The sequence below is a fragment of the Chrysemys picta genome, chromosome 4 (assembly GCF_011386835.1).
Source record: "Chrysemys picta bellii isolate R12L10 chromosome 4, ASM1138683v2, whole genome shotgun sequence".
NCBI classification, from domain to species: Eukaryota; Metazoa; Chordata; order Testudines; family Emydidae; genus Chrysemys; species Chrysemys picta.
In genome coordinates this window covers 56,166,678-56,194,501 of record NC_088794.1, presented here as the reverse complement: position 1 = coordinate 56,194,501, position 27,824 = coordinate 56,166,678, and the positions used below count along the sequence as shown (strand labels likewise).

Genomic DNA, 27,824 nt, shown 5'->3' with positions numbered 1-27,824 from the left:
TCCGGGCACCCCCTGACCCCATCCTCCCCACAACCCTGACCCCCAGCGCCGAGCCCAGCCCCTCTGAGCCGGGCACCCCCCGACCCAATCCCCCACAGCCCCAACACCCATCGCCAAGCCCAGCCCCTCTGCGCCGTGCACCCCCCGCCCACATCCCCCCCACAGTCCTGACCCCTAGCGCCGAACCCAGCCCCTCTGAGCCGGGCGCCCCCAACCCCATCCCCCACATCCCTGACCCCCAGCTCCGAGCCCAGCCCCTCTGATCCGGGCACCCCCTGACCCCATCCTCCCCACAACCCTGACCCCCAGCGCCGAGCCCAGCCCCTCTGAGCCGGGCACCCCCCGTCCCCATTCACCACAACCCTGACCCCCAGCTCCGAGCCCAGCCCCTCTAATCCGGACACCCCCCCAACCCCAAACCCCCACAGCCCGGACTCCCAGCGCCGAGCCCAGCCCCTCTAAGCCGGGCGCCCCCCGACCCCATCCTCCCCACAGCCCTGACCCCCAGTGCCGAGCCCAGTCCCTCTGAGCCGGGCACCCCCGATCTCATCCCCCAGAGTGCTGACCCCCAGCTCCGAGCCTAGCCCCTCTGAGCCGGGCACCCCCCGACCCCATCCCCCCACAGCCCTGACCCCCATCGCCAAGCCCAGCCCCTCTGAGCTGGGCACCCCCCGACCCCATCCTCCCCACAGCCCTGACCCCCAGCTCCGAGCCCAGCTCCTCTGAGCCGGGCACCCCCGACCCCATCCCCCACAGCGCTGACCCCCAGCTCCGAGCCTAGCCCCTCTGAGCTGGGCACCCCCTGAGCCCATCCCCCACAGCCCTGACCCCCATCACCAAGCCCAGCTCCTCTTAGCTGGGCACCCCCTGACCCCATCCACCCCACAGCCCTGACCCCCATCGCCAAGCCCAGCCCCTCTGAGCCAGGCATCCCCCGACCACATCCCCCGCACAGCCCTGACCCCTAGTGCGGAGCCCAGCCCCTCTAGTCCGGACACCCCCTGACCCCCCCCCCACAGCCCTGACCCCCAGCGCCGAGCCCAGCCCCTCTGAGCCAGACACCCCCCACATCCCATCTCCCCACAGCCCTGAGCCCATCCCCCTGTCAGCCGGGTACCCCCCAACCCAGAGCCCAGCTCCACACCCAGCCCAGGGCAACAGCAGCGCTACCCCCAGGCAGTGACAGCCCATTGGAAGCAACCGTCACCATCACCCAGCAACAGCCCATTATTTAACTGCAAATGTATACATATCATATAAAGCGGACATCTGTGGGTTTGCGGGGCTCTGCTCATTCGCTCTTCTACCCATGCGTTCCACCCCCGAACTCAAAGTGCTTTACGAAGGCGGGAGAGTGCCAGTGACCCCACTTAACAGAGGGTGACCCCGAGACACTAAGAGACAACCAGGATCACACAGCCATCGGCAGCAGGAGCAGAACATACATGAGGAGGGAGCGTCTGCCACGTGGATCTGCTCTCCTCAGCCACCTATTGCTGGGCTTTTCAGGAATCCTCCATCCCCACCCATTGCTCCCCAATGCCCTAACCCCCATCCTCACCTACTGCTCCCCAATGCCCTATCCCCACCCCATCCCCTAGCCTCACCTACTGCTCCCCAATGCCCTATCCTCGTCCCCTAGCCTCACCCACTGTTCCTCAATGCCCTATCCCTGCCCCCTACCCCAACCCCCTAGCCTCATCCACTGCTCCCCTATGCTGCTCCACCCATACCGTCATCCCTTATCCTCCCCCACTGCCCTAACCACATTCCATATCCCCACCCACTGCTCCCCATACTGCTCTCCAGTGCCCTAACCCACCCCATATTCCCAGTCCCCACCCACTACTCCCCAATACCCTATCCCCGGTCCTAACCCTTCCCTCATACTCCCTTTCCCCTCTTTGTAGCGAGTTTTATGCTCTTCACCCCGCCTCCGGCTCTGTCCCACGTGCGAGGGGCCGGGGCTCACGCCGCACGGTCCCACCCATCCTTAGCACCCGGGCCGCCCCTTCCCCTTCCTGGCCCCTCCCCCGACCGCCTCCCGGGCTGCCCCCAGTAGCGATGGCGGCGGTAGTGGGGCGGCGGGTGCCGGACGTGGCCTCCGCCTGCAGCGCGGAGAGCTTCGAGCTGCGGCACCTACACCTGGAGCTGCGCGTGGCCTTCGGGCCGCCGGGCCCCGGGCAGCTGGAGGGCGCAGCCCGGCTGGAGCTGCGCTGCCTGCGGGACGGCGCGGCCGAGCTGAGCCTGGACTCGCACCCCAGCCTGGCCGTGCGCAGCGTGGGGCTGGCGGCGCCGGGCGGGGACCCGCGGTCGCTGCGCTTCGAGAGCCGCCCCTTCGCCAGCTACGGCTCGGAGCTGCGCGTCTTCCTGCCTGAGCCGCTGCGCGCCGGGGAGCGCCTGGCGCTGGACATCGCCTACCGCACGGGCGAGGCGCCAGGGGTGAGCGGGCTGCGCCGGGAGCCGGGCTGCTGAGTCCTCGCTGGGCCCCGCGGTCCCTGCTCCCGAGTTCCCTGGCTGCCCCCCCAATCCTGCCCCCTGGCTCCCTGCCCCCAATCCCCTTGTTGCCCCCCTTGCTGGGCCCCGGGATCCCTGTCCCCTTGTTGCCCTCCCACCCTGCCCCCAATTCCCTTGCTGGGCCCTGGGATCCCTGTCCCCTTGCTGCCCCCTCATCCTGACCCCTCACTGCCTTCCTGAGCTTCTGACTTCCTGATTTCCTTGCTTACCTCCACTGTGACCCTTTGCTGCTCCCCTAGGCTCCTGATCCCACAGTCCCCTTGTTGCCTCTCTGGGTCTTCCTACTCCCCTAGTTCCCTTGCTACCCCCACTCCCTATCCTCTAATCCACTTGCAGCCCTGTACCCTGACCCTGGGCCCCCTCTATTCTAATTTCTCTGCCCTGCCTTTCCTCCCTGGGGCAAGATCTCCAATCTGTCAGTCTCCCAAGTCCCTAATGTGCTGCCCACCTTTTTTGTCTCAAACTTTCTTGCTGAGTTTGAGGCTACCCACCCCTATCAGCTCCTGGCTTGCAGGTGGCAGGCGCTTCAGAGGGGAAAGCTGGCTCGTGGCAGAGCAGAGGGGATGTAGATACCAAGGTCTGAATTCATAGCTACCTGCACCGAGCGTCACTGTTCACAGCAGTGCAAAGTGGGTGCAAAACACGTCCCAGGCAGGGTGGCAGTGTTTGGCCCGCAGTTTGCACTAGAGTAAATGACACAGGGTGCAAGGCAGTGACCAGTCTGGGTTGAAAGAGGAGTAGAGGAGGGATCTGGAGCAAGTCCACAGTGTGATTTAGCCTGGCTACTAAATCGACTGGGGAAGTATGGGGTTGTTGGAGGAGAGAGATCTGGAAAGCAAGGAGCTGCAGTGAGAAAAGGGAGAGATGGAGGCCTGAAGGAGTAGTGGGGAGGGGGGGCACCACGGTAGCCATATTTAAAGGTGTTACTTGCAAACATATGCCTGAAAGGTCAGGGTGACAGCAAGATTATGTAAAGGGGCAGGTAGGTGGGAGAGAAGGAATTGTGTGAAAGGCGGGAGGTGCGCCCTTTCTCCAGTGTAGCCTCCTTGGACATATTTAGCTGCAGGGTGGCGAGTTTGCTTGGTCAGGACAGGCAGGAGGATGGAAGTTCTGTATTATCCAAGGTTGAAACTAGAGATCAGAGAAAGCAAAGCAGAGGAGGAGGAAACTACCCTTCCCCATCCCCTTGTGCTCTCCTCAGGTCCCCAGCTCGGGCTCCAGTGATGCTAACCCTGATTACAACTAATCACCCCCTTTTGGTAAATCTAGGCAGTGGCAGGTTCTCAAAGAATGGAGTGTGGTTGAGTTCCAGCCCATGAACTCGATCCCCCGCTAGGAAGCACTAATTGATAGTAACCCTCAGCAAGAACGTCAGTTTTGGTTTCTCTTGAGCTTCTGAGTCCTCCTGGGACCAGGCCCAAACTGGTCCCAGCTGAAGAGTCCCGTTTCTCTCTGTGCATTTGCAGTCTGGGATCACTGACAAGCTTTCCGGTTCCAGCCTTGTCTAGCGAGTTTAATTTCCCGGTAGCAATCTCATAACCTTTTTTCCAAACCCCACCTCATCCTTGGGCAGGAAGGGAATGGGGTGTTATCTGCCTCCAGAAGGCCGGGTCTGCTCAAGGAAATGTGCTGCAATGATCTGCCTGTTAGAGAATAGAAGTGCCAGAGTCTTGCCTTTGCCACGAGTTAAAGTGAAAGTGTCTCTGTCCCTGCAAAGAACAGGACTCAGGGTTATTTTGTTGTCCTAGCCCTGCCCAGCACCCTGGCTCCTTTCAGCAGTTAAATGAAGGCCTTCAAGGTGTTCATGAGAGAAGAACAACAAGGAGTCTGGTGGCACCTTAAAGACTAACAGATTTATTTGGGCATAAGCTTTCGTGAGTAAAAACCTCACTTCTTCGGATGCATCCGAAGAAGTGAGGTTTTTACTCACGAAAGCTTATGCCCAAATAAATCTGTTAGTCTTTAAGGTGCCACCAGACTCCTTGTTGTTTTTGTAGATACAGACTAACACGGCTACCCCCTGATACTTGACACCATGAGAGAAGAGCTAATACAAATGGATGAGCTGTAGTAATTCTGAATTATACATGCTGAGAATAAAAACTTCACGGCTAGGAACAGGCAACCCAGCTGGAACGAGAGAGGAGCAGATCCAAACCCGTGCTTATGCTTGGAGGGCCAGCAAACACGGCTGATTTGTTTGTCGTCGCTTCCTTGTTTGGGACAGGAAGTGGAAATACTATGGCAGTGTGTGTGAGCCCCGAGGGCAGCTGCCTGTTTCCAGCTTGGTCAAAAGCAAGAGGCTTGCAAATGTTGAGCCCCTGCCTTAGTGGTCAGCGTTCAGAGAAGCATCTGATTTCTTAGGATTCGTAGCCAATTTTTTTTTTTAGATTTTGCACTTCAGTTGTCTAATTTCTGCCCATCTGGATTCAAAGGGGGATTTCAGTCTCATTGAAGCAGGCTCTTGATCACACTGGCCTAAATTTGGAGGAACCTCTCTGACTTCAGTAGAGTTAGTCTAGGTTTACACAAGAGTAAATGAAATCAGAAGTCAGCCCAGAATAACACCCCTTACTAAGCTTAGTTCTTGTTTTCTTTTTTGAAGCATTTTGTGCACCTGATGGGGTTTGCTGGTATAACAAGCTGGCTGTCCGCCCTAGGGGAGACGTACCTTATGCCACTTCCCCAAACAAAATAAGTATACTGGAAAAAGGATTCTTTTGCTAGTGTAACTTGCGCCTACCTTAGGACTTTTGCTGGTAGAGCTGTGTCGTTTGGGAGGGGATGATTTTTTTGCACACTCTTGCCAGTAAAACTTTCTAGTGTAGATCAGGCCTAGCGCCTCCCTGGGAAAATCACTGATGTGCCTAAGTCCTTTTGCTGCTATAGCTCATTTCATTTCAGGAACTGGGAGAAGTTAAATCAACAAAAGAACTCGTGCTGGTATGAGCTGTCTCACCACTAGGGCAGTTTGCCAGTGTGGCTATATATGTATATTTGTGTGGCCAAACCCTTTCTAGTGGAGACAAAGGCCTGGGTGTGGGCTGTACATCCCGGGGAGAGCTTGATCAATTTACAGCTGTCTTAAACTACTTAGTGGGGTTTGGCTACACAGGGAAATGGAGTATAATTATATGGCTGTAGTGATGCTGGTAGAACGAGCGAGTCTAACTTACTCTTGTTTGATTTTTACTGACTTTCCCTCTCCTTGTTCTGCCTGCTGCTCCAGATGTCCTGGCTGGACTCTTTCCAAACAGCCCAGAAGGAGAAGCCTTTCCTTTATACCTCTGGCTTTCCTGTGCTCAACAGGTCCTTTTTCCCAGGCTTTCACACTCCAGCAATAAAAAGCACCTGTTCTGCAAAAATCCAGGTAAAGTCTCCCATCCCTCACATGAAGCTGTCTCTCATCTCTCATCAGGTTTGTTGGCTCACTCCAGAGCAGACGGCAGGGAAGCAGAAGCCTTATATGTACACACAAGGCCAGGCTGTCCTCAATAGAAGTTTTTTCCCTGGCTTTGACACCCCTGCAGTTAAAAGTACATATTCAGCCACTATAAAGGTAAGCAGGAAAGGCATAAGTGTGCAAATTGGATCATTTGTGCAAATTGTATTTAGGATAGAAAATTCATTTATCAAGAGGGCATCTGTTTCTAGGCATTGGAAGGAGAAATCTTAGTAAGCTGTCTCTTCAGACAGCTCACCTTATTAAAACAGAGCTTTGGGAAGTGCTGTGACCATTTGTCACCTATGTCTGAGATTCAGGACAGCCGAAAGGCCCTGATCCTCATACAGAGCCCATTGGTCAGAGTCCTCCAGGTGGACTCTGCTCCCAGCATGTGCTGCTCCTGCTCCTTGTTTGCCAAGCATAACACAGTTACCTTCAGATCCCTCCTTAAAAGTGACCTGCAAAGGACACTTGAATAAAACAATTGTGCTTTGAGTCTCTCTTGCTTTTTAAATGATGAATAAAGAAGGGCCTGAAAGGGTTTTTTGGGGTGGGGGTGGGGAAGGTGTCTTTTTTGGGGGCGGAGGCAGTGTTTTTTCTCTTTAACTTAACTTTAGAAATAACCAGCATGTCAAGTCTGGTCTTCCTTGGTTTTGCTAGAGCACCTCTGGATGGGAGTGGGCTTGGAGTCAGTGTATTGCAAGCTCTTACATCTTCAAGAGGGGAGGGTGCTGAATCTTTTACACAGAGGTACTCTATCCAAAATCTGTATTGGCAGATGCAGTTAAGGGAGTGTTAACAAATCTCTCACTGGCCCTTTGTGATAGGACGAGCGCCTTCCAAATACTTACAAAATAGAAACAAGCTGGCTTCCTCCCAGCACATAGAGAAGTAGCTTGATTGGTTTATAGGGGATTTTGAGCTTTGTTCATGTGCGTTATTGAGAGAAAGTGAACTCAAAGTGCCGACTTTTGTGTGTGCTGAAGCCTATGCATGGTTCCTATGGGGCATAGCTGTTATGGGTGGTCGTGATTGTAGTGAGAGAGATGGTTCTCTCTGGTACCCAGGGCCGATCTCACAGAAGTCTTGGAATAGCAGGACAGTGTCCTGTATCCAGGGAGGAGCCAGAATGGAGTGTGGTAGAGGGGCAGGGATGGTATGATATTTACCAGAAGTGGTTTTTACCCAGTAAAATGTTTTTTACTAACCTGGGAAGAACTCATTATTGTAGAAACCGTTTCATTAATGCACACCACATATTACATATTCAAATTGTGGTTCCATTGGGTAGTAGGTTTGGAGATGAATTCAAGGTTGTACGAATACTAATATATGTAATTATAACACTGGATGTTGGAATGGCTCTGTATATTTTGGTTTGGTATTTTCTCAGTGAAGTAATACATATTTCAGTTTTCACTGTCATACAAACAAAAGTCAAAAACATTCAATGATATGAGAACAACAATAATGCAGAGTAGGCTCGAAGCATTAAGCAATCAGGAGCATTGAGAATTGCGGATTACCAGTCCTGGTCCATTTCGTCATGCCGCAGTCTGTCGCAGAAGACCAACTTTGATGCAGTGGATCGACCGAGCCTATTCCTCCGTTCTGAATGGATGTATCCGAAGCTGGAAAAAAATTGTTCTATGCTTGTTGAACTTGCAGGACACTGATGCAATTGCCCCACCAGTTCTATGAAGTCAGATGGGATATCAGCCTTCTTTAGATTTTTTCCACTCTGTTAGAGGAAACTTTTTCCTTGACAGCGTCTGAACATATTGATTTTTGGATAAGGAGTTTTTACTTTAAATATAAGTAAATATGGCAGAAACTTGGGATTTTTGCTGAGCAGCCACTGCCTTGCAATTTTTGTTGTTGTTGTTGTTCAGCTGACAATTTCTTCTCTGCATGTTTTGGACAAAGAAGGTTGGCCAGGTGTGTACATGAATAAGTGCCTCCTGAAGTCTCTTTGTGCACCACATAAAGCAGAAGTACAAATCTTCATTTATCAGTAGAGCCACCATATTTCACATGCAACATCAGTTCTTAAAGTGTCCCTTTGGAGTGTGTCAAGTGCCACAGCAGCTGGGTTCAACTGACCGATCAAGTTCTTTGCTTCTCAGTAAATCTCTTAATTATTAATTATACTGATGACTCGGTCTTCAAGTTCTGCATCAAGATCGCTCGCAATCCTGAGATGTGACCGATTTTTAACATATGTTTCCATCCATGTTGGTTGACTCTTCCATTGTACGTCCCCGGGGACTTGGGGTTTTACAGATCCTTGGCATTCTTTTAACCAGGTGATTATGAAAGTACTTTTGTAAATCTGCAACATGTGTCATCAAAGCATGTGGTTTAAGGTCTTGTCCAGGTGGATTTAGCCAATGTCCTACACATCCATACGTAACCAAGGTTTCATCATCTTGTTCTGAATCACTTCTTGTATTTTGCATCTTTTTCTCATTGTCAGGCAGCTCTTAACAACACAGCCGTACCGTTCATTTGTAAATGCCTTGGCGTCTTTTGCCAGTATAGCACAGTACTTTCCAGTTTTCTCATTGCTTCCAGTATGAACTGATACATAACCACAGTTTTCCCTATCTGCACCTAGTTTGCTATCACTGTGCACGTTACTCCATCCAGCTTGTATTAATGTAACTGCTTCTCCATGCAATTTGTTGTGTGCTTCCACCTTCAAGCCAGCATCAGTAACTGTGGCTAAGAGTTCACCTGCTGCCTGCTTTTGACTGGGTGCTTTGTAGCCTGGCCTTAGCTAGCTTGCAGGAAAAGTTGGATGTTCAATAACAGAAAAGGGAATGCGACAGCCATAAAAACTTGTGCAATGTTCAAGGCTATTTTTTGTTTCAGTTCTGGAGTTGTTTTTGTTACAGACACATCCCTTCGCGGTTGAAAAACTGTGATACTTCCTCCTCGTCTTGCCTGACCTGGAGCTAGCTGGCTTGTGTTGTACTTGGCAATGATAATGCAGTATTATCTGTACCTTTTATCCTCCGAGTGTGATTCTAATACTCTCACGCGTTTAACCAGTCTGTGATTCTCGTGTCTTTGTTACTGAAAGGTGGTAGCTGAGAGGTTAACTTGGGATGCAAAGTGATGGTTTCCAATAACTCAGCCAGCATTGCTAATATATCAGGATAGAGGTTAACTCCTCAGCCTGAAATACTGCATTCAGCACACACCAGGAGGCCACTATGGCTGCTGCTGGGTCCATCACTCTGAGTTCACTTTTGATCACTGCCACACTTAGTTACCTACAGAAGGGATGTAGAAGAACTTTGATCACACATTTAAATGCAGCTCACTGCAAGGCAGGTGCTTCTCTGCCTGCTGCTCAGTTATGGGGGGGAGGGGGGAGAATGTGCTTTAAAAGTGGCCTGAAAAGTAAATAAAATAACAAAAGCCCTGGGCTGTGCCCTTTTCCCCCAGGGTATGTTACACTCAGGATTTTGGGTGGGGAAGGGCGGACTGTTACGAATGGGCACGTTAAAATGGGTCAGGATATGTCTATGTGATAACACAGCGGCTCAATGTGGTAAAGCTTGCGCTGTGTGTGGAGCTGGATAGGTTCTCTGGACCCTCGTGTTTGGAGTTCTGTAAATTACCCCCCCTTTGTGGTGGTGATCCTAAGGGAGCCACCGCCTTCACCTCTCCCTGTCTGTCAGGAGAAGCCTGAATGCTTTCCTCTGCCTTGAAAGGGGTGGTGGGGTTTGAGATCCAGGTGCTGGGAGCATTGTTGGCGAGAGCTTGACTCTGGGAATGCTCATCATGGTCACAGAGCAGTCAGGATAGCTCAGATCCACCCCTAATGTGTGCAGTGTGACCCCCCTCCCAGATGGAGGCTGTTTACAGGTGTCTCTGTTGCTAGGTCCCTGAAGGCTTCACAGCTGTGATGAGTGCCACCACCTGGGAGAAGCAGGAGAAGGACAACACGTTCACCTTCAAGATGTCCCAGCGGATCCCGTCCTACCTGATCGCCTTGGCTGTCGGCGACATAGTTTCTGCTGAAGTCGGACCTCGGTAAGAGGCTGCCCTCTTATTCACAGGAGGGGCATCATGCATTCAGTTATAACAAAGCCTGTTGCCTTGGTTGTAGCTTAGGTCTGAAGGGTTTGCTTCCCTAACGAGCATATCTACTATCCATTCCCTTGTTTGAGGGGAGCTCTTCCCCAGTTCAACTCTTCACGTGAACACTGGGTAAAACTCGCCACTCTAGGCTCCCATGCGCTGTGGTGTTCCCCTGAGAGCTGCCTTTTCCACACTATCTGTCTTGCAGCATGTCTGTGCTCTGTCCTGCCAGCCACTCGTGAGCCCAGGGGGTCTTGCGTGGGAATAGAATTAACCATGGGTTCTTTGTTACTATAAATCTGGGTCAAAACCAACCCAGTCATCTAAAACTTGCTTGCAGCTCTGCCAGTCGTTAGCGGGTTATCAATTCTCATGCTCAGCAGGAGACTACATAACCCCTACAATCAAAGGACAGTAGCAAATTGTACCCTTCCTGTCTGAGTAGTGCATCTGTGGCTTCTAGTACGCCGCAGATTATCTGGTTACGGATCACCTCTCATTCCTTGTCCTGGGCAAGTCCCCCCCCCACCCCTTTCTGGGCAGAGGGGAATGCAGCTTCAAAGTGGTGCTGCAGAATTGCACTCCAGTTGTCCAGCTCTGTACCTTGCTTTGAATGTGTTTCCCAAAGTCACCTATGCAGAGGGCTCTTAAAACATATTTACTGTAGTTCCTGGCACACGGGAGTCTGGCCACTCCTGCTTAAGGGGAATAAGCCCTCCATTTTTTTTTTCCAGCTCCTTTAATTCATAGATTCATGGATCTTTTAGGGCCAGAAAAGATCATTGAGTGTGACCTCAACTTGCTTGATCCTTGTTATTAAGGACTAAAGATTAAATTAACAACATCTGCAGTAAATGTCTCATTAGCCTCGTTTATGGCCAGACCTTTATTCTTCTTTGGTTTAAAGTCCATTAACTGTTAAAACTTCCCAGTTCTACACACTCAGCGAAATGTCTTAACTTTTTTTTGTAGCAAATGGCCACTCTCCATCCTCCAAATTCCCCTCCTCCATGCGGAGATAGTAGCCACTAGACCACGCAGGCGTGCAGAGGAGAGGGACGTTAAGGACAGCAGACTGGGGAAGATGACTCGTTGTGTAGGGAGTGATGGGGGCTGGGCTTAGTCAGGCATTTTTCAAATGAAATTTGGGAAGGTATTCTTAACACGCAAGGAAGTTAGAAAGCAAGCTGCTGTAAATCACCGGCGTCAGACCGCGTTGTCTAAGGCTTCTGAAGGAAAGAATCATAGAATATCAGGGTTGGAAGGGACCTCAAGAGGTCATCTAGTCCAATCCCCTGCTCAAAGCAGGACCAATCCCCAACTAAATCATCCAGTTTTTTTGCCCCAGATCCCTAAATGGCCCCCTCAAGGATTGAACTCCCAACCCTGGGTTTAGCAGGCCAGTGCTCAAACCACTAGCTATCCCTAGCTTAATCTTTGACAAAGCTCTGTTACAAATCCCCAGACTGGCTACTCACTGAGAAAAGAGAGGTGCTAATGGGTGTGTGTGTGTCTCCTTAAATAACCCAAAGCCGTTGGCGATGCTGGTGGCTAGGCTGGTGAGTCTAACCTGGGTTCCCAGGCAAAGAAGCGTAAACAAAGATTTGAACAATACACTGGGATAAGGGTAACCTGATACAGTCAAACCAGCATCCATGCCACTGTCCCCATCAGAGCCCTGTGAGTCAGTGACAGCGTAGATCAAAATGATAACTTGTGTGCCTTTTCCAAAAGGTCCTTTGTTAGGCTGGGAAAACAAATGACTGGAGGGTGCGGTGGCTGAGATAAGTGGTTACAGGAAAGGCTTTCCCCTAAGGCTGGTTTCTGCTCAGATTTTGTGATGGTGTAACTGTTATGGGGTTCCCGGGCGATGCTCTGGAACTGCTCCCCACAAAGCCAGTCAGGACTTTGGGGAGCCTCCTCTCCCTCTGAGCAGACTGTCTTCAGGGCAAGAAGCCTACACGGCTTCACCTCCTGGGTCTCAGCATATGCCCCCCCCCCCCCCCCCCGTGCGCTTCCCACAGCGAGTCTGCCCAGCCGGGGTTTTGGGGAAGCCAGAGGTCCTGCACGCACCCCCACTTCGCAGTCAGACGTGACTCTTGGCCAGCCAGTAAAACAGAGGTTTATTAGATGACAGGAACTCGGTCTAAAACAGAACTTGTAGGTACAAAGAACTGGACCCCTCAGCCGGATCCATCCTGGGGTCCCGCGAGCCTAGGGTGACCAGATCACCCAAGTCAAATATCAGGACGCGGGGGGCGTGGCGGGAGGGGGCAGAGCAAAAAACAAAAACAACCCCCCCTTCCTCCACAAGCGCTGGAGGGAGGCCCGGGAGACGCAGGGGAAGCGCGGGGCCGGGGTGAGTGAGAGTCCGGCCTGGCCCCTAGTGCAGGCAAGACTCAGTCGGGCGGTAGGGGGAGTAGGGAGGCAGGACTTTGGTCGGGACGCGGGACAAACAAGGAAATATCGGGACAGTCCCAATAAAATCGGGACGTCTGGTCACCCTACGCGAGCCAGACACCCCCGTCTGCCCTCACTCCTAGCCCCCAGCCAGCTCCAAACTGAAACGACCTCCAGCCCCTCCTTCTCTGCTGAGTTCCTTTCCTGGGCCAGGAGGTCACCTGACCTCTTTGTTCTCCCACACCTTTAGCATCCCCTTGCAGGGGGGAAGGGCCTGGCCATTAGTTGCCAGGAAGACAGAGTGTCAGTGATTTATGCACACTGGCCTTTATTCCACCACCTAGAGACTTAAGAAATGCATAGAGGAAACTGAGGCACCCACAGAGTATTCAGAGGAAACAGTAAGAACAGTTCCACTTCATCAGAAGTAACTCTGTTGGTTAGGGCATGATTTTACTAACATTTATACAGATATAGCTTATTTCCCTTCCCGTACGGGAATAAGCTACCCCAGGATAAACACTTCACATTGGTATGATTGTGCCCACACGAGGGGAGATTGTACCGATGTAGCTAGATCAATATAGAGAAAGCTGGACAACTTGTAGGCAAGGACAAGGCCTTGGAATGGGGCGAGTTCTCCAGCGTGCAGCTCTGGAACTTCGGGGTGGGGATTGTTACATCTGTTAATGTCCTGGAGGAGATAGTGGGCAGGGAGACGAGGACAGAGCTGTTCTGGTTATTGAGGGATTGAGTCCCCCGGGGCTTTGAGGAGCTTAACAGCAAGTGAAATGTCTTTAAAACGTAGCTTTGTTTTTTTTTCCCATCCTCTCCCTACCATGCATCACGTCCATCCTAGGTGGCTAAAGACCTGTGGACAATGTGGAGGCTGCGGGAAGCCTTATGAATTCTAGAAGTTAGAAAGCAAGCTGCTGTAAATCACCGGCGTCAGACCGCATTGTCTAAGGCTTCTGAAGGAAAGAACCATAGAAGATCAGGGTTGGAAGGGACCTCAGGAGATCATCTAGTCCAACCCCCTGCTCAAAGCAGGACCAATCCCCAACTAAATCATCCCAGCCAGGGCTTTGTCAAGCCGGGCCTTAAAAACCAGTAAGGATGGAGATTCCATCACCTCCCTAGGTAACCCATTCCAGTGCTTCACCACCCTCTTAGTGAAATAGTGTTTCCTAATATCCAACTTAGACCTCCCCCAATAACCATTTCTCATAACAGCACGAAGACTGCAAGCTTCAGACCCAGGAGCCTCGTCAACTTGAATATCACGCTTCCATCTAGAAGCCATGTGCTTCCAAGACTCTGATCGTGGACAGCTTGGAGGGAACATGTTTCCTCGCGTTAGGCTTTTCCTTTCCCTTGTGTATTCGGCAGCGTGTTGTATAGAGTCCGTTTGCCGAGCTGTAGATCTCCCTGCAGAAAAGGGTCACGAACAGCAGCAGTAGGGGTGGAACTGAGCAGGCAGAAATGTGCAGACATTGTGGGCTGGGGGCTGAGGAGGAGGAGTGAGGCTGAGCCGGTTCCAAGGCTGGGTTTAGGGTGCCAGCCTTCCACACAGGTTCGAATCAGACCGGCTCTCCTAACCGAGTTACCATGCGTCACGCTTGGTAAGGACAAGGCTCAGTCTGCCCCGTGTTTGTTGCAATCAGGATTGTGTCTTCGCTCTCCCTAGGAGTCGTGTGTGGGCTGAGCCCTGTCTGATTGAGGCAGCCAAGAAGGAGTATGATGGTGTGATCGAAGAGTTCCTGGCGGTGGGGGAGAAGCTCTTTGGACCATATGTTTGGGGCAGGTATGGCTCACCTGGTTGGAAGGCACTGGGTGCTCTGGACGGCTTTGGTTCCTTCAGGTGCCTCGCTCGGTCTTCATGCATTACGGCTGGGGAGGGAGAGTCACCTGGGCACTCTCCTGGTGGGGATGAGGGGGGTGGCGGTTCCTTACTGACCGCTCTACCTGCCTTCCCCAGATATGACGTTCTCTTCATGCCGCCCTCTTTCCCCTTCGGCGGGATGGAGAACCCCTGCATCACCTTCGTGACCCCCTGCCTGTTGGCTGGAGACCGCTCCCTGGTGGACGTCGTCATCCACGAGATCTCCCACAGCTGGTTTGGCAATCTGGTCACCAACGCCAACTGGGGCGAGTTCTGGCTGAACGAGGGCTTCACCATGTACGCGCAGAGGAGGATCTCCACCGTCGTCTATGGTGAGGGCCCAGCCCCTGGCTTCTGCTCAAGGACCCGGGGAGGAAAGGGGTTGGACTGTCTGCTTTTTTTTAAAGAGGCTTTTTCTACCTTTTGATAGATTAGAAATTCCAGTCTTGTCTTCTGTGGGCTGCTGGAGCATGGTGGGGGATAGCCAGGCATGAAGGAAGTAAAACCTGGCTGAGATGGGGTGTGATTTTTATTCAGATTCTTTAAGAGTCTTTAGTTAACACCTGCTTAGCTCAAATGCCATGGAAATTAGCTACTTACGAGCTAGGTGGTATTTTTATTTATGCATCAAAGACCTAAACCACTTTGGCACAAACACACTTTTTCCTGGTCATATTGGAAGAGATTAGACCTTCTAACTTAAAATGTTTCCATAATTCCGTCAGGTGGCAGCTGTAAATTTAACAAGTGATGGGAGTGAACTCGCTTTTCCAAACTTTTGTTTCAGAATGCTTTGTTTGAAGCATAAGAAAATTCTTTCTGCTCAGTTTACTCTGTCCGTGCCCTCAGTAAAACACACATCGGTAGATTCTACAGGTCAGCATTTTGGTGTAGTTGTCCGGTGACTTTTAAAAGTCGTTTTCAAATAGGTGGGGGAGGCTGGCCTTGTGGCTGAGTCTTGGGAGGGCCAGGGCTCTCAAGAGATTCTCTGTGAAGGACTCGCGCCTGGGTCTTCACTCCAAAGCACAAGGCGGGCAGGGCAGAACTCCTCTAGTTTGTAAGGTTGCTTGACCCTGGCAGGCAGCACATGAGCTGTGCCCCGAAAAGCCACGGTACACCCCCCCCCCCCCCGCATTGATTTCTTCTCCTTCCTCTAGTCTCTCTCTGAACTAGCTACGCTTCTGCTCCAGGAGCAGTGACTGTTTTGCCCTGTTACTGGCCCTTGAAGTAGGGGTAGCCCCAAAGGAACCTTAGAGGGCAGTTTGCCTTCCTCCCCAGCTCTGATGGGAAAGTGCAGTGTCTCAATGCCAAGTCCCTGTCTTCTTCTCATCAGGTGCTGCTTACACCTGCCTTGAAGCAGCCACGGGAAGGGCCCTGCTGCGCCAGCACATGGACAACACGGGAGAAGATCACCCTCTAAACAAGCTCAGGGTGAAAATCGAGCAAGGTCTGTGCTATCTCCAATCTCCCACTGCAGAGTACCTGGCGGGGGTGGGGGGCGGGGCGGGGGGTACGGGTCTCTGGGGCTGTCAGCGATATCCTTATCGCCAGTGCGTTGAACTCAGTAATGGCTTGGAATAAAACTGCATCTACAGTAATAATGCTTGAGGATTGCAATAATTAGGGTGTGTTGCGAATAGACCATAAAGCTGCATATGGATTGTGTACAGTGTGGCTGTCAGACATGCATTGGTATAGTCCAGTCATCTTACTACTGTTTAACATGAAGGCTACTCATTAGTAACAGTGTTATTTATAGAGTACCGTAGGTATGATAAAAGTCCCAAGCCTTAGTAGTTAGCTTATTTACTGAAGGCAGGTTTAAAGGAACGGGCTATAGATGGGCCAGAACTTACACAGTAGATGCCTCAGGTTAGGCACCGCAAGAAGTGCCCTGGGTTTTCTGAAGACCCCGAAAACCCTCAGCTCCCGTTGACGTCCGTGGGCGCTCAGCGATTCTGAAAATCAGGCCACTCTTACACGGGTGCCTTAAACATGGGTTTATATGCTATCCCTTTACTCTTGTTTTAGATAAAAGCTTTGAGTAGCCCTGACATTGGTAGCACTAAATGACAGAGTGTTTGATGACAGGCAGCTGTTGCTAGAAGAACATGCAGTTAGCAAAACAACCTCAGTATTTTTACCTTCCCTTTGCAAGGCGATGTGCTAGTTTTCATGAAGTTAAAGCATCATGAAAACGTTGTGTCCACGAAGCCTGAGGTTTTGGAGCTCAACCACGTCAGAGTTCCAGATAAACAAGACGCTCTTGTTAACATTTGAAATAAGGGTGAATTTTTATTCCATTCTGAGAACCAGTGTGATCAATTTCCTTCAAACTTTGCCCATCCTCCACCCCCCAAAAAAAATCTCAGCTGGCTTGAGAGTGATCTGCCAGTCTCCAGGCCAAGAAGAGGTTTCTGGAAAGGCCTAAAAAGCATGTTTATAATAGCGGTCTGGCTGCATCCTCAGCTTTCTCCGTAATCACATGTGACTGAGTAAATTTCTGTGTCCTCTTGGATGGCATCGCTAGAGCAAAGAAGGTGGCTGGTCTCTAGGAGGAATATGGCTGGGTGAGAGGCAGTTGATGAGCAGGGGGAAAGTCCACTGTGCATAGCCTTCCCTGTATGTCTCCATGAATTACGCAGGGTGGTTCGGATCTGAGCCAGGGTGGTGCTGGGTGGAGGGGCCAGAGGCCACTGCCCTTTTGTGCTTCATGTTGCAGGTGCGGGGCAGGGGGAGCTTCTGGAGTTGAAAAATGGGAATCTAAGGCAATTGGAACAGTTTGTTTTAAATGGTGGTTTATTTCGTAAAGTTCAGGCCCCTGTCATGTCTTTGACCCACTAGGTGTTAACCCTGATGACACGTACAATGAGACCCCCTATGAGAAGGGCTACTGCTTCGTGTCCTACCTGGCGCACCTCGTGGGAGACCAGAGCAAGTTTGATGCTTTCTTGCAGGTACGGGGTGTGGGTTCACTGGCTTCCGCCTGGGGAGCTCTGTGTGCAGGGATGCACAGGGCCTGGAGGCAGGGAAACTCCCTCCCTCTAGCATGTTTGTTAGCAAGGTTTCTTTCCTGCCTGTTGGTACATAAGTGACAGCATCGCAGGTTCTTGGTACTTTCTGAGCTTGCAAATAATGCCACCATCCCAAAGACCAAAGCTGTCCCTTCTGCCTCGGGCTGGGACTCTCCTGGGGTATCCGAAGCCTTGAACAGATCAGAATTGCAGGCTGCAAACCTAGCATTAATGTTCAGTTTGAGAACCCAAGCACTTGAAGTGAGGAAACATAGTTAAGACTGAAGGCCAGTTTAGACTTTAATGCCTTGACTTATGGAGTCTCTTCATACCTTCCCCACATTGTATTAGCTTATATGGTAAGCAGCACTTGTTAAGTGTGGGTTGATTAGATCTCGAGGAGATGTACAAAGCAAGCCAAGCTTGAAGAAAATTCCTTTAGTATCGTTTGAAGTTGTGGGTGCTTAAAGCTGAGCAGTCTGGAGCAGGAGGGTCTCAAGTCTGGAACTTTTCCCTGTGTTAGATGCTCTCATCCCTCCAGATCCACACACTAGCCTGGAATATATCTGGAAAACTGAATGAGAGCTTCAGCTGGTAGCTCTATTCAGAGAATGAAAACCCAGGCCTTGTGCAGCACGGGCCTCCAGCAATGGGACTAGTGCCACTGGGCAGCTGAGTCAGCACCTCTCCTGAGCAGTCAGTGCAGCCTCTGGCCTCAGTAGTAAAGGGTTCTATAGCTCTGTCACCTTATGATTTTGACAGGTTTCCAGGCTCTCTTTGCTTTGTGTCCTGCCCTGCAGTGTCAGTTTTGGACACATACACTTTTGCTTTGGCAGCCATTTCAACTCTTTAAAAAAAAGTTTAGGGGGAGTATTAGGATTCCTTGTGTTTCACATTTAGAAACATTTTAAAAGTTTTAAGGTTAGAGGGGGGAAAAAAAGAGAAGTCTCTTTAGAACAAAATAGGCTTTACACACATTAAGACCCTTTTGCATAAAGTTTAGTAAACAAGAATAAAGTATTAAGACAATTTTTTCTTTTAGGAGAAAAATATTTGTATGCGTTTAGGTTATTTTGAAATAGTCTGAATGCCAGATGTTTTCAGAGAAAAATAATTGTAAGACATGTTAAATAAAGGCATTAAATATTAGTAATAGAACATATGGTTTTAGAGAAAATGGGGGGTAAACAAGACACAAAGTGAGATAGAAGCTGTAGAACAGCCAAGAAAAGCAAAAACCTGTCAGCTGGTTACAGAAAGAGAGTGAGAAGCTGCAGAGAAAGTTTTAAAACAGGAGGAGGAGAAAGCCTGGGTCACTGACCAAGTGGCAGAGAGAAGCCTGCGACTGCCACTAGTCAAATGTCAGTAATTCCAGGACAGTCAGCCTTGGACAAGCCACACCTCTTGGCTGTGCCAATCAGAAACTATTCTTTAGACATGTCACAGAATTGCATTTTCCTGAGCCAATCATAATGTGCCAAAAGGCATGGTTTCAAAGGCCACTCAGGGCATGGGGAAGCATGTTCTTGTGGGCTAAGTATAGGGCGGCTGTATTCTAATTCCAGCTCCTGTGTCATGTCTTGTTTCCCCCTGTACAATGTGGATAAAAGGCCATCCCGCACATGGGGCTTAGGGGCCTGGTGAGGTGATGTCTGGGAAGCAATCTAGGGATGGTGAGTAGGATTTAGAGAGGAGGGGAAGAACTCGGCAAGAGAATGGGATACAGGAGGGAATGAAGGGGACAGAACAGAAGATTGGGAGCCAGTGGCCAAGCCTATGGGGGGTTGGTGGGAGAGGGCAGGTATTTGAGAAAAGACTGGATGTGGGGAAGAAACCATGAGACTGGCCTGGAAGGAAGAGGAGGGGGAACAAGATTACCAGCCGGGCATCTTTCAGCCGTAGTTGCCAACACGTGTGCAAGCAGTCGCGGGGAGCAGGCTTCCATGCCAAACAGCTGGCCCCATTGCTCCCAGCACGGGGGCTGCTGGTGACCTTCACCCAGGGTTGAAAGTAACTTAAAGGACTTACTGGCACGCTGGAGTGCTGAGCAGGGGCGTGGCCTCAACTGGAAGAGGCGTGGCCTCAACTGGAAGAGGCGTGGCCTCAACTGGAAGAGGCGGGGCCTTTCACAATTTAAAGGGCCCGGGGCTCCCCACAGCGGCCGGAGCACCGGGCCCTTTAAAACACCGCCGCGGAAGCCGGTCCAGTCCGGCACGGCATACCTACTCTTGCCGGTATACCGGACTGGACCGGCTTACTTTCACCTCTGCCTTCGCTCCATGAAACAAAAGGAATTGGCCAAGGTTAGGATGTGGAGATCAGAGAACCCTGTTGCAGAGCTTCCCTCATGCCTGTGTGCGCCAGGGCCGTCAGAATGGACAGGAATTGCCTAAACGTGAGGGGGAGAGAGGCTGGGGATCCAATTAACAACTGGAAGTGGAAACAGAATTGTTTAAAGTAGTTTGACTTAAGCCCTGTGGGTCTGCGCTGGTCCTGCCTGCGTGGAGCGTAAGTACGAGCACCCTGCCCCGCAGGCCTACGTGAACCAGTTCAAGTTCCAGAGCATCATGGCCGACGACGCCCTGGAGTTCTTTCTGGAGTACTTCCCGGAGCTGAAGAAGAAAGGCGTGGCCACCATTCCAGGTCAGTATTGCTGTCGAGTCTCAGATCTCCTTCCAGGCACTTAGGAGCCGCAGCCTCCTTGTACCAAGTGCCGGGGACTCACCAAAACCAGAGAGAAATCTTTGTACGGGACTCAGTCAGCAACTGCAGCTTGTTCCGATTGCCCCTTCTCCAGGGCTCGAATTGGGCCTGGTCGGTGACCCAGCACTGCCTGAGGCTGCCCCTGCCTTCTCCAGAGTCTCCGCTTCGCTTTTATTTTGAAAAAAAGTTAGTTTCTTATCTAGTGCCTGTAGCTGTATCTCTAGCTATGGATTTCAGCCCCTTTTCCTTCTCTGTATTCCCTCACCCTACTAATGTGGGGTGCCCTTCGCCCATAGGTCACTGGGACTTTTCCCTCAAGCTTATTAGCATGTACAACAATTAGTTACCATGGCATTCTTGTGATTGGACATCTGCAGATGTTCCTAACTTAAAATATCTAAGGCTGGTATAAACTGGCATCTTGTGGTTACCTACATATTTATAACACCACTCTATCAGGTGACGTCTTGTGATATAGGGTCATTTTGGGTTACTTATGGCCCATCTTTAGCTTAGCCAAACAAACTAGGGCCAATGGCCTATTGTCTTTACGGGCTTGAAACATGTAGGCTTTTGCCTTAGTGCCTTAATCCACACCTATAGCTTATTTAGCGTAAGCCCCTATATCTTTAGCAGCATAGCTGGCTACAAACCCATGGTGCCAAAGAAACCTTCAAAATGGAAATGGCATGTAGCCAAAGCAGAAATGCTAGCCTGAGTTTGCAGAGAGCCTGAAACAATCAATCCCGACATGCAAGCTGCCCCTTCATCTCAATGGGATGTTAACTCAGATGCCCATTGATGGGTTGTGGGCGGAGCTAAGGACAGGACCGTTATTACTTTTCCCTCTCCTTAAAGTTGAGCCCTGCTGCTCTGGCCCTACCAGTCTGTTACTCTGTTTATTTACATGCTAATTACTGTGTACTCTTGCATTTATTTGCCAGATGCTAATGCACTGCCTCAGCTTTCCCCACAGAGGGCTGATTCCAGGGATAAGTCCACATGCTCCCTGCCCTCGTCCCCCTCGCCCTTCCGATTAGAACTGGGGTAATAAGACATCATCCACAGAACTAATAACTAACTAGGGTTTCAGTAACGCCTGTGGCAGATCCCCCTGAAAGCAATGGGACAGGATAGAACCTGTTACATGGGATGATGCATTAGATGGAGAGAACCCAGCTTGACTCTCAGATCCCAGGCTGTGAATCCAATCACTTGTAAGCTCAGCACAGTTGAGTCAATGAGAGACGACAACTGTGGAGCTCCCATGATGCAGTTTATTAAGGGGATGGAGCTTAGAAACCAATCTCTCCATTCTCAGCTTCTCCTGCTTTTGCTATTGCTCTGTGTGACCGCTTGGGCACACTGGCATGCGGCAGAATCCGGCTCCACTGCAGTTCCTGCCTGCTCTGAGCATGCTTATTCTGGGAGGTGGCTTCAGTGGTGAGTCCAGAGAATGTGACCCAGCTTCTTCTTTCCTATTCTCCGCTGCAGGCTTTGAGTTTGATCGGTGGCTGAACACGCCCGGCTGGCCCCCTTACCTGCCTGACCTTTCCCCGGGAGAGACGCTCATGAAGCCAGCAGAGGAGCTGGCAGAGCTCTGGGCAGCCAGCAGTTTGAACATGGAGGCGATCAAAGCTGTGGACATCTCTGCCTGGAAAACCTACCAGCTCATCTTCTTCCTTGATAAGATCTTGCAGAAATCCCCTTTGCCAGACAGTAAGGACCAGTAACCTCCCCTGGGCAGGGCATGAGTTGGGTACAACCAGTGGGCTCTGTAAAGCAGTGAAGCCTTAATGCAAACCCTACCGCTGTGTAGAGGCAGCGACTTCCGATACAGTCAGCTAGGTGGGGAGACGTGCGCCAGGCAACATGCCTCCAACCTCGCTGCAGCCAGGGGTGCATGTGCCAAGGGCCCGTTCAGCCGACCTGTCCCACAATGGGAGTCCAGTGGCTGGGCTCTCGTTTTGCTTTTGGTGGGGAAGCCTCCGTCACTCCAGTAACCGAGTGGGGAGGGAAGAGCAGGGTTGTGTGTTGGGGCCTTGCCGCCTGCCTAGGATCAAAGAGAGAAATGACTGATTGCAAGTCAGGATAGCAGAACTTCACACCCAAGCAAGCGCCCTGCATTCACTGCTGTGTAGTGGTCTCCATCGCTCCAGAGCTCTGGTCCCTCTGGCTGCCAGAGCCGGGCGTAAAGTGCATGCACTCATAGAATATCAGGGTTGGAAGGGACCTCAAGAGGTCATCTAGTCCAAACCCCTGCTCAAAGCAGGACCAATTCCCAACTAAATCATCCCAGCCAGGGCTTTGTCAAGCCGGGCCTTAAAAACCTCCAAGGAAGGAGACTCCACCACCTCCCGAGGTAACGCATTCCAGTGCTTCACCACCCTCCTAGTGAAATAGTGTTTCCTAATATCCAACCTGGACCTCCCCCACTGCAACTTGAGACCATTGCTCCTTGTTCTCTCATCTGCCACCACTGAGAACAGCTGAGCTCCATCCTCTTTGGAACCCCCCTTCAGGTCGTTGAAGGCTGCTGTCAAATCCCCCCTCATTCTTCTCTTCTGGAGACTAAACAATCCCAGTTCCCTCAGCCTCTCCTCATAAGTCATGTGCTTCAGACCCCTGATAATTTTTGTTGCCCTCCGCTGGACTCTTTCCAAGTTTTCCACATCCTTTGTAGTGTGGGGCCCAAAACTGGACACAGTATTCCAGATGAGGCCTCACCAATGTCGAATAAAGGGGAACGATCACGTTCCTCGATCTGCTGGCAATGCCCCTACTTATACAGCCCAAAATGCTGTTAGCCTTCTTGGCAACAAGAGCACACTGCTGACTCATATCCAGCTTCTCGTCCACTGTAACCCCTAGGTCCTTTTCTGCAGAACTGCTACCTAGCCATTCGGTCCCTAGTCTGTAGCAGTTCATGGGATTCTTCCATCCTAAGTGCAGGACTCTGCACTTGTCCTTGTTGAACCTCATCAGGTTTTTTTCGGCCCAATCCTCTAATTTGTCTAGGTCCCTCTGTATCCGATCCCTACCCTCTAGTGCATCTACCATGCCTCCTAGTTTAGTGACATCTACAAACTTGCTGAGAGTGCAGTCCACACCATCCTCCAGATCATTAATAAAGATATTAAACAAAACCGGCCCCAGGACCGACCCTTGGGGCACTCATTGCCTCCTTTGCGTGTGAACCTTTCCCCCCCCCGGTGCTGAGTCTGAATGCCTCATGTAACCTGCTGAGTGCCTCTTGCTTTGGCTTAGCGATGATTACACCAGGCCCGCTAGCTGCAAGGCTCGCGTCTCTGGTCTGGGGTGTGGAGGAAATCTCTCTGTCCAATGACTCATTAGTGACATGTCCTGACTCTGTGTGCCGTGGGCATGTGCAAGTAAAACTGCCCCATCTCTTTGAAGGCACATGGCGCCTGGACTACGTATGTGCAGCTTTGCTAAGTTGCCGCCAGTGGCATTTTCAGTTTGTTCTTGCTGACTGTACCCAAGTAAGCGCTAATGATGCTCGTTTCCGTGTGTCTGAGTCTGGCTGGGCTGACACGCCTGCTGTTCACTTCCCAGCGAACGTGGCGAAGCTGAGTGAGACGTACCCGAAGATCTCCAAAGCGCAGAACGCCGAGCTGCGCCTCCGCTGGTGCCAGATCGTCCTCAAGAACAACCACGAGCCCGAGTTTGGCAAAGTCAAGGACTTCCTCCACAGCCAGGTTTGTGGGTAATGCCATTGCCAGCTCCGTGGGGCTGGGAGTGCGGCAACCAAAGACCATGCCCTGCTTTAGCACCGCAGGCAGCGTTACAGGGAACGCTGTGTTCCGCCCGGAGCCCTGTTGCACATTCTCTTTGGTTTTAGGCGTACATTTAAGGCCACAAGCACTTCCCTAAAGCCCTTTGCAGTCAGTGGGATTTAAGCACGTGCTTAAAGCTCGGCACATGCTTAATTTCTTTGCTGAATTGAGGCCAGAAACAGGCATCTATTAGAGAGCACATTGAAGAAGAGAGAGCAGCAGTAGGCGGTGGAGTGTATATGCAGCATGGACGAGTGCCATTGGAACCGTAACTGCATTTTCCTGACTCCAATGCTTATGTGCAACCAGGTGTTTTTATAAGTGTGGGAAGGGCTGAGAGGCCCAGAGAATTTCATGGGGTTTAGGAACTGCCTGAGAGAGGGGGCTGTAGGTTCTTGTACAAACAGGTGCTGCCCTCTCTATCTGCTCTCACTCTTCTAACCTGTTTGCAAGCCTTGCAAAGGCGCTAGGCCTGAATGAGGACTGTCCAGATCACTTGCTCTTGTAATCTTGCCATTTTCTCTGTTGCCCGCTTCTAAAAGAGGGTGGGTTAGAGTTTCTGTTACATGGGGAAAGTTGGTTCTGCATGAGCACACCCAGGTGTGTTTGCACACCTACGTGGACGCTTTCTGGACGTTACACACTTGGATTTGGCTAATGCTCTCTATGTGCAGTGTTTTCGGCTGAGGCCAAGCCTGAGGGATGTCCGCTGGAAGGGGGACTGTCTCAGGGAGCGGTGGGCGTGTTAACGCATAGGTTCTATGGGAAACTGTTCTCCAGCCTTAGTGACAGAGTGGCCCCTGGGCAGAGCTCTGTAATTCATGGCTCCAGTCGTGTCTTCTAGATCCTAACCTCCTCGTGGCCTTTGCAATTTGTGCCTTGCAGGGGAAGCAGAAATACACCCTCCCCATCTACCGTGCCATGTGGAGCGGCTCCGAGTCCGCCCGAGCGCTGGCCGTGGAGACTTTCTCGGCCACGGCCCCTCAGCTGCACGTCAACGTCCAGAACTACGTCAAGAAGATCCTGGCTTCGGAGCCAGGGGGGACCTAGCAGCTTGTCCCAGAGAGAAGCAGGCAGCAGGGCCTCGTGCCGCTGCCTCAGCTCTGCTGCATCCGTCCCAGTGATCCAGGGGGCCTCTCCCCATTGGAGCTGCGCTTCCGGGCCTGTCTGAGGCTCCGTCCCCCAGCTGGTGCGAACCCTCGTGGCCCCCTCACTTGCTGGCACAGATTGGTTTTATTAAACACTTCGTCATTTGTATTCTGCCTGGTGGTGCTCAGAGGGGGCTTCTCAAGGTACTCGGGGTCTATGTTAAAAGCAACCCCCCTGGCTGAACCTGAGCTAGACCCAGTCCCCATGCTACAGGTGGCTTTATCCCTCGTGCTAAGCACTAGCAGGTGTTTCCCTGCCGGGGGTGAGATCCCACGGGCTGCAGAGCACAGGGGTCCTAACCAGGCAGGGACCTTGCTGGTCCTTGCTGTGCTCTGGTAGCCACTGATGGCCCTCTGTCTCTCAGGGCTGTAGAGACCTGGGTCCTGTGCATGCCTGTTCCCTGCCCCCAGGTGCTGGGGAGCATAGCGTGGGCTGTGTCAGCCCAGGGCCCCCTGCTCCTCGCCTTCCGCTAAGAGCACAGGTGCTGTCTGCCGGCTTGGGGAGGGGATTCCCCCATTGACACCTGGGTATTTTCTTTCAGTTCCAGGGGGGGATAAATGATGATGCATCCTGCACAAGGGGGGCCCTCTAGTGCCTCACCCACCAGATTGGGTCCCATCTCCCTCATTCCCCCCCAGCCCTGCTGCACCCGTCCATCTTCCAGCACAGTGTCCCCTTCTCTCCAACTCACCTTTTCCCCCCACTCCATGCCCTGCCAGAGCCCAGCCTTCGCCCAGGAAGTCCAAGCCTGCGTTCTGGTTGGGGGCACACTCCCACGTGGGGGTCTGAACAGCTCTAGGCCCCAGGCCTTAGGGCCCCCATTTGGGAAGTGGCAGCAGCTCTGCCAAAGCTGGGCAGTTTGCCTCCTTTCGTGTGGGGACAGGGGGGAGCGGGGTTATTTCTCTGGGGGGGCTCTGCTGTGTTCTTGCAGACATCAGCTGTTCCCTCTCTTCCCTCCCTGCCCTGGGCGGCTCTGCGTTTGCCAGAGGCTGGCAAAGCCCATCAGTGTCACTCAGTTGCTCCTTTTATTGCAGCTGGTGATCAGGCCCTGAGGTTCGAAGTGCTTGTATCAGGGGAAGGAGCCCCAGGCTGACGGACCCAAGGGGAGCTGGTGTGCTCTGGTCAGGGCAGTTTCAGGCCTGCACCCAGCACCGCAGGGGAAACGCTGGGATGCGCTGAGCATCCACCACGACGCATGGCTCAGCTGTGCGGGGATACGGATTCAGACCATCTGCCCATTTACCATTAGTACAGCTAGAAGGAAGGATCACTGATTTCTGGCAATGCCACACTCCAGTAGGCAAACCTTTCCCCCCAAACACTCAGCGAGGGGGTGCGGGACTTGTTCTTACTGTGATCCCTGGCCCAGCGCGCTGCCTGGCATGCCCGGAGAAGCTAGGCTCCGTCTTGGCCTTGCGGTTTCGTGGCTGGTTGAGTGGGGCTGTGGGGCTGTGCAGCAGCGATGGGCCATGTCCTGGGTGTCGCTGCCAGCGCTCAGCCAAGCAAACGAGCGAGTCCCCATACAGCAGGATGTTCCCCCGCATCACGGCCAGTTCATGAGCCTGGTGCAAAGCTGAGGGGAGATCAGGCAGGGACAGATGGGACTTCAGCAGCCCTGGCTCATTAAACTGACCTGGCTACCAAGCTGTTTTCTCTTCACTGAGCTTTTCCAAGGCCACCGGAGGAGTTTGCCCCCCTCTTCCCCAAGGCTCTCAGGCTGAGTGTGCAGGAGCGGCTCCAACCTCCCTCCCCGCCTGGCTCCGGGAAGGCTGACCAGGTGCCTGGGGCAGAAGGGGCCCAGCCTACACAGTGGTGATGCTCAGGACGGGAGGAGAGCTCCCTGCAGCTGGGGCGCCTGCTCTGGGACTGAGACACCAGCAGGGCGTGCCTACCTGCCCAGTGCCTGCCTCTGAGCAGCGTCAGCTGTGGTGTGCAGCATCTTTGCTCTCCCAGGGCATTTGGGCCTGGCCGTACCAGAGCTGGGAGTTCTGTTCCCCTTGCCCAGTGCCCTCTGCTCTGTGCCTTGCTAGCACTCCCCAGCCAGCCTGGTGCAGGCAGGGCCTGGCACAGCCAGCTCGCCATGCCTGTGCCCAGGTGCACACAGCAGTGTAGGTTATTGCTGTGCTCTGTTGTGGCCAGCAGGTGGCGCCCACAGCCTGGCATGATGTGTCCACTGCTGCTCAGTCATGGGCCTAGCCCTGTGGGTTCAGATGCAGTCAGTGGTTCTCCCTGGGGTGGGGCTAAGCCCCCAACTGGATCTTTTATTAGTCTCGCCCTCCTCACAAGCCTGTGGCCTGCGTGGAGGGAGAGGATGATGGCAGAGAGCCATGGCTTGGCATGGTGCGTCGGCCCTCAGGGCCCCATGCTTTGCTAACTGTTCCATGGGGCAATAGTGTTGCCACCATTCCAGGAGCCTGAGCCCTTGAGGGAGCCCCCTACCATCCCCTCCCAGGAGCCCCTCCCTTCCCCACCTTGCTCCTTACCCTATCCTCCCTGCTGGAGAGCCTTGCCCTCAGCTGATGGGTCTGTCCCGCTTCCCGGCCGGTCCCTAGTGCCGAGAGGAGCCACATGGCTTCAGCAGCTGGCAAGCTGCCTGTATGTGGAGTGGGACCCGGGTGCCAGCCAGGCTGTGACGGGCTCCCAGCCGCGATGGGCACAGCCAGTAGTTAAGATCACTGCATGTGCAGCCGAGTGCACGAAGCGAAAAGCCCAGCACATTACATCCAGTGACCAGCAAGGCAGTAGAAAAACTGGCCGGGGGCAACCCTAAGAAGCCACCATAAATCCCCCTCCTGACTCTGGTGTCTTCGGTGCCATGGGCTGGG

General features: G+C 52.4%; 1 protein-coding gene across 1 annotated transcript; it reads left to right on the top strand.

Annotated features, from left to right (window-relative positions):
- Nucleotides 1–2,015: 2,015 nt before the first annotated feature.
- RNPEP (arginyl aminopeptidase) lies at nucleotides 2,016–25,107 on the top strand. The gene is made up of 11 exons (XM_005309959.4): nucleotides 2,016–2,442; nucleotides 5,936–6,076; nucleotides 9,855–10,006; nucleotides 14,142–14,258; nucleotides 14,433–14,668; nucleotides 15,670–15,783; nucleotides 17,181–17,293; nucleotides 19,885–19,993; nucleotides 21,548–21,772; nucleotides 23,630–23,772; nucleotides 24,736–25,107. The coding sequence occupies exons 1-11, from the start codon at nucleotides 2,065–2,067 to the stop codon at nucleotides 24,898–24,900; spliced, it is 1,893 nt and encodes a 630-aa protein (XP_005310016.2). The 5' UTR covers nucleotides 2,016–2,064; the 3' UTR covers nucleotides 24,901–25,107.
- Nucleotides 25,108–27,824: the final 2,717 nt, after the last annotated feature.

Excerpts from the sequence above, each read along its gene's own strand:
- RNPEP (XM_005309959.4), top strand. The coding sequence starts at position 2,065 with ATGGCGGCGGTAGTGGGGCGGCGGGTGCCGGACGTGGCCTCCGCCTGC. Across the intron at positions 10,007-14,141 it reads TCTGCTGAAGTCGGACCTCG|GAGTCGTGTGTGGGCTGAGC; the intron begins GTAAGAGGCTGC and ends CGCTCTCCCTAG. Across the intron at positions 15,784-17,180 it reads CAGGGTGAAAATCGAGCAAG|GTGTTAACCCTGATGACACG; the intron begins GTCTGTGCTATC and ends TTGACCCACTAG.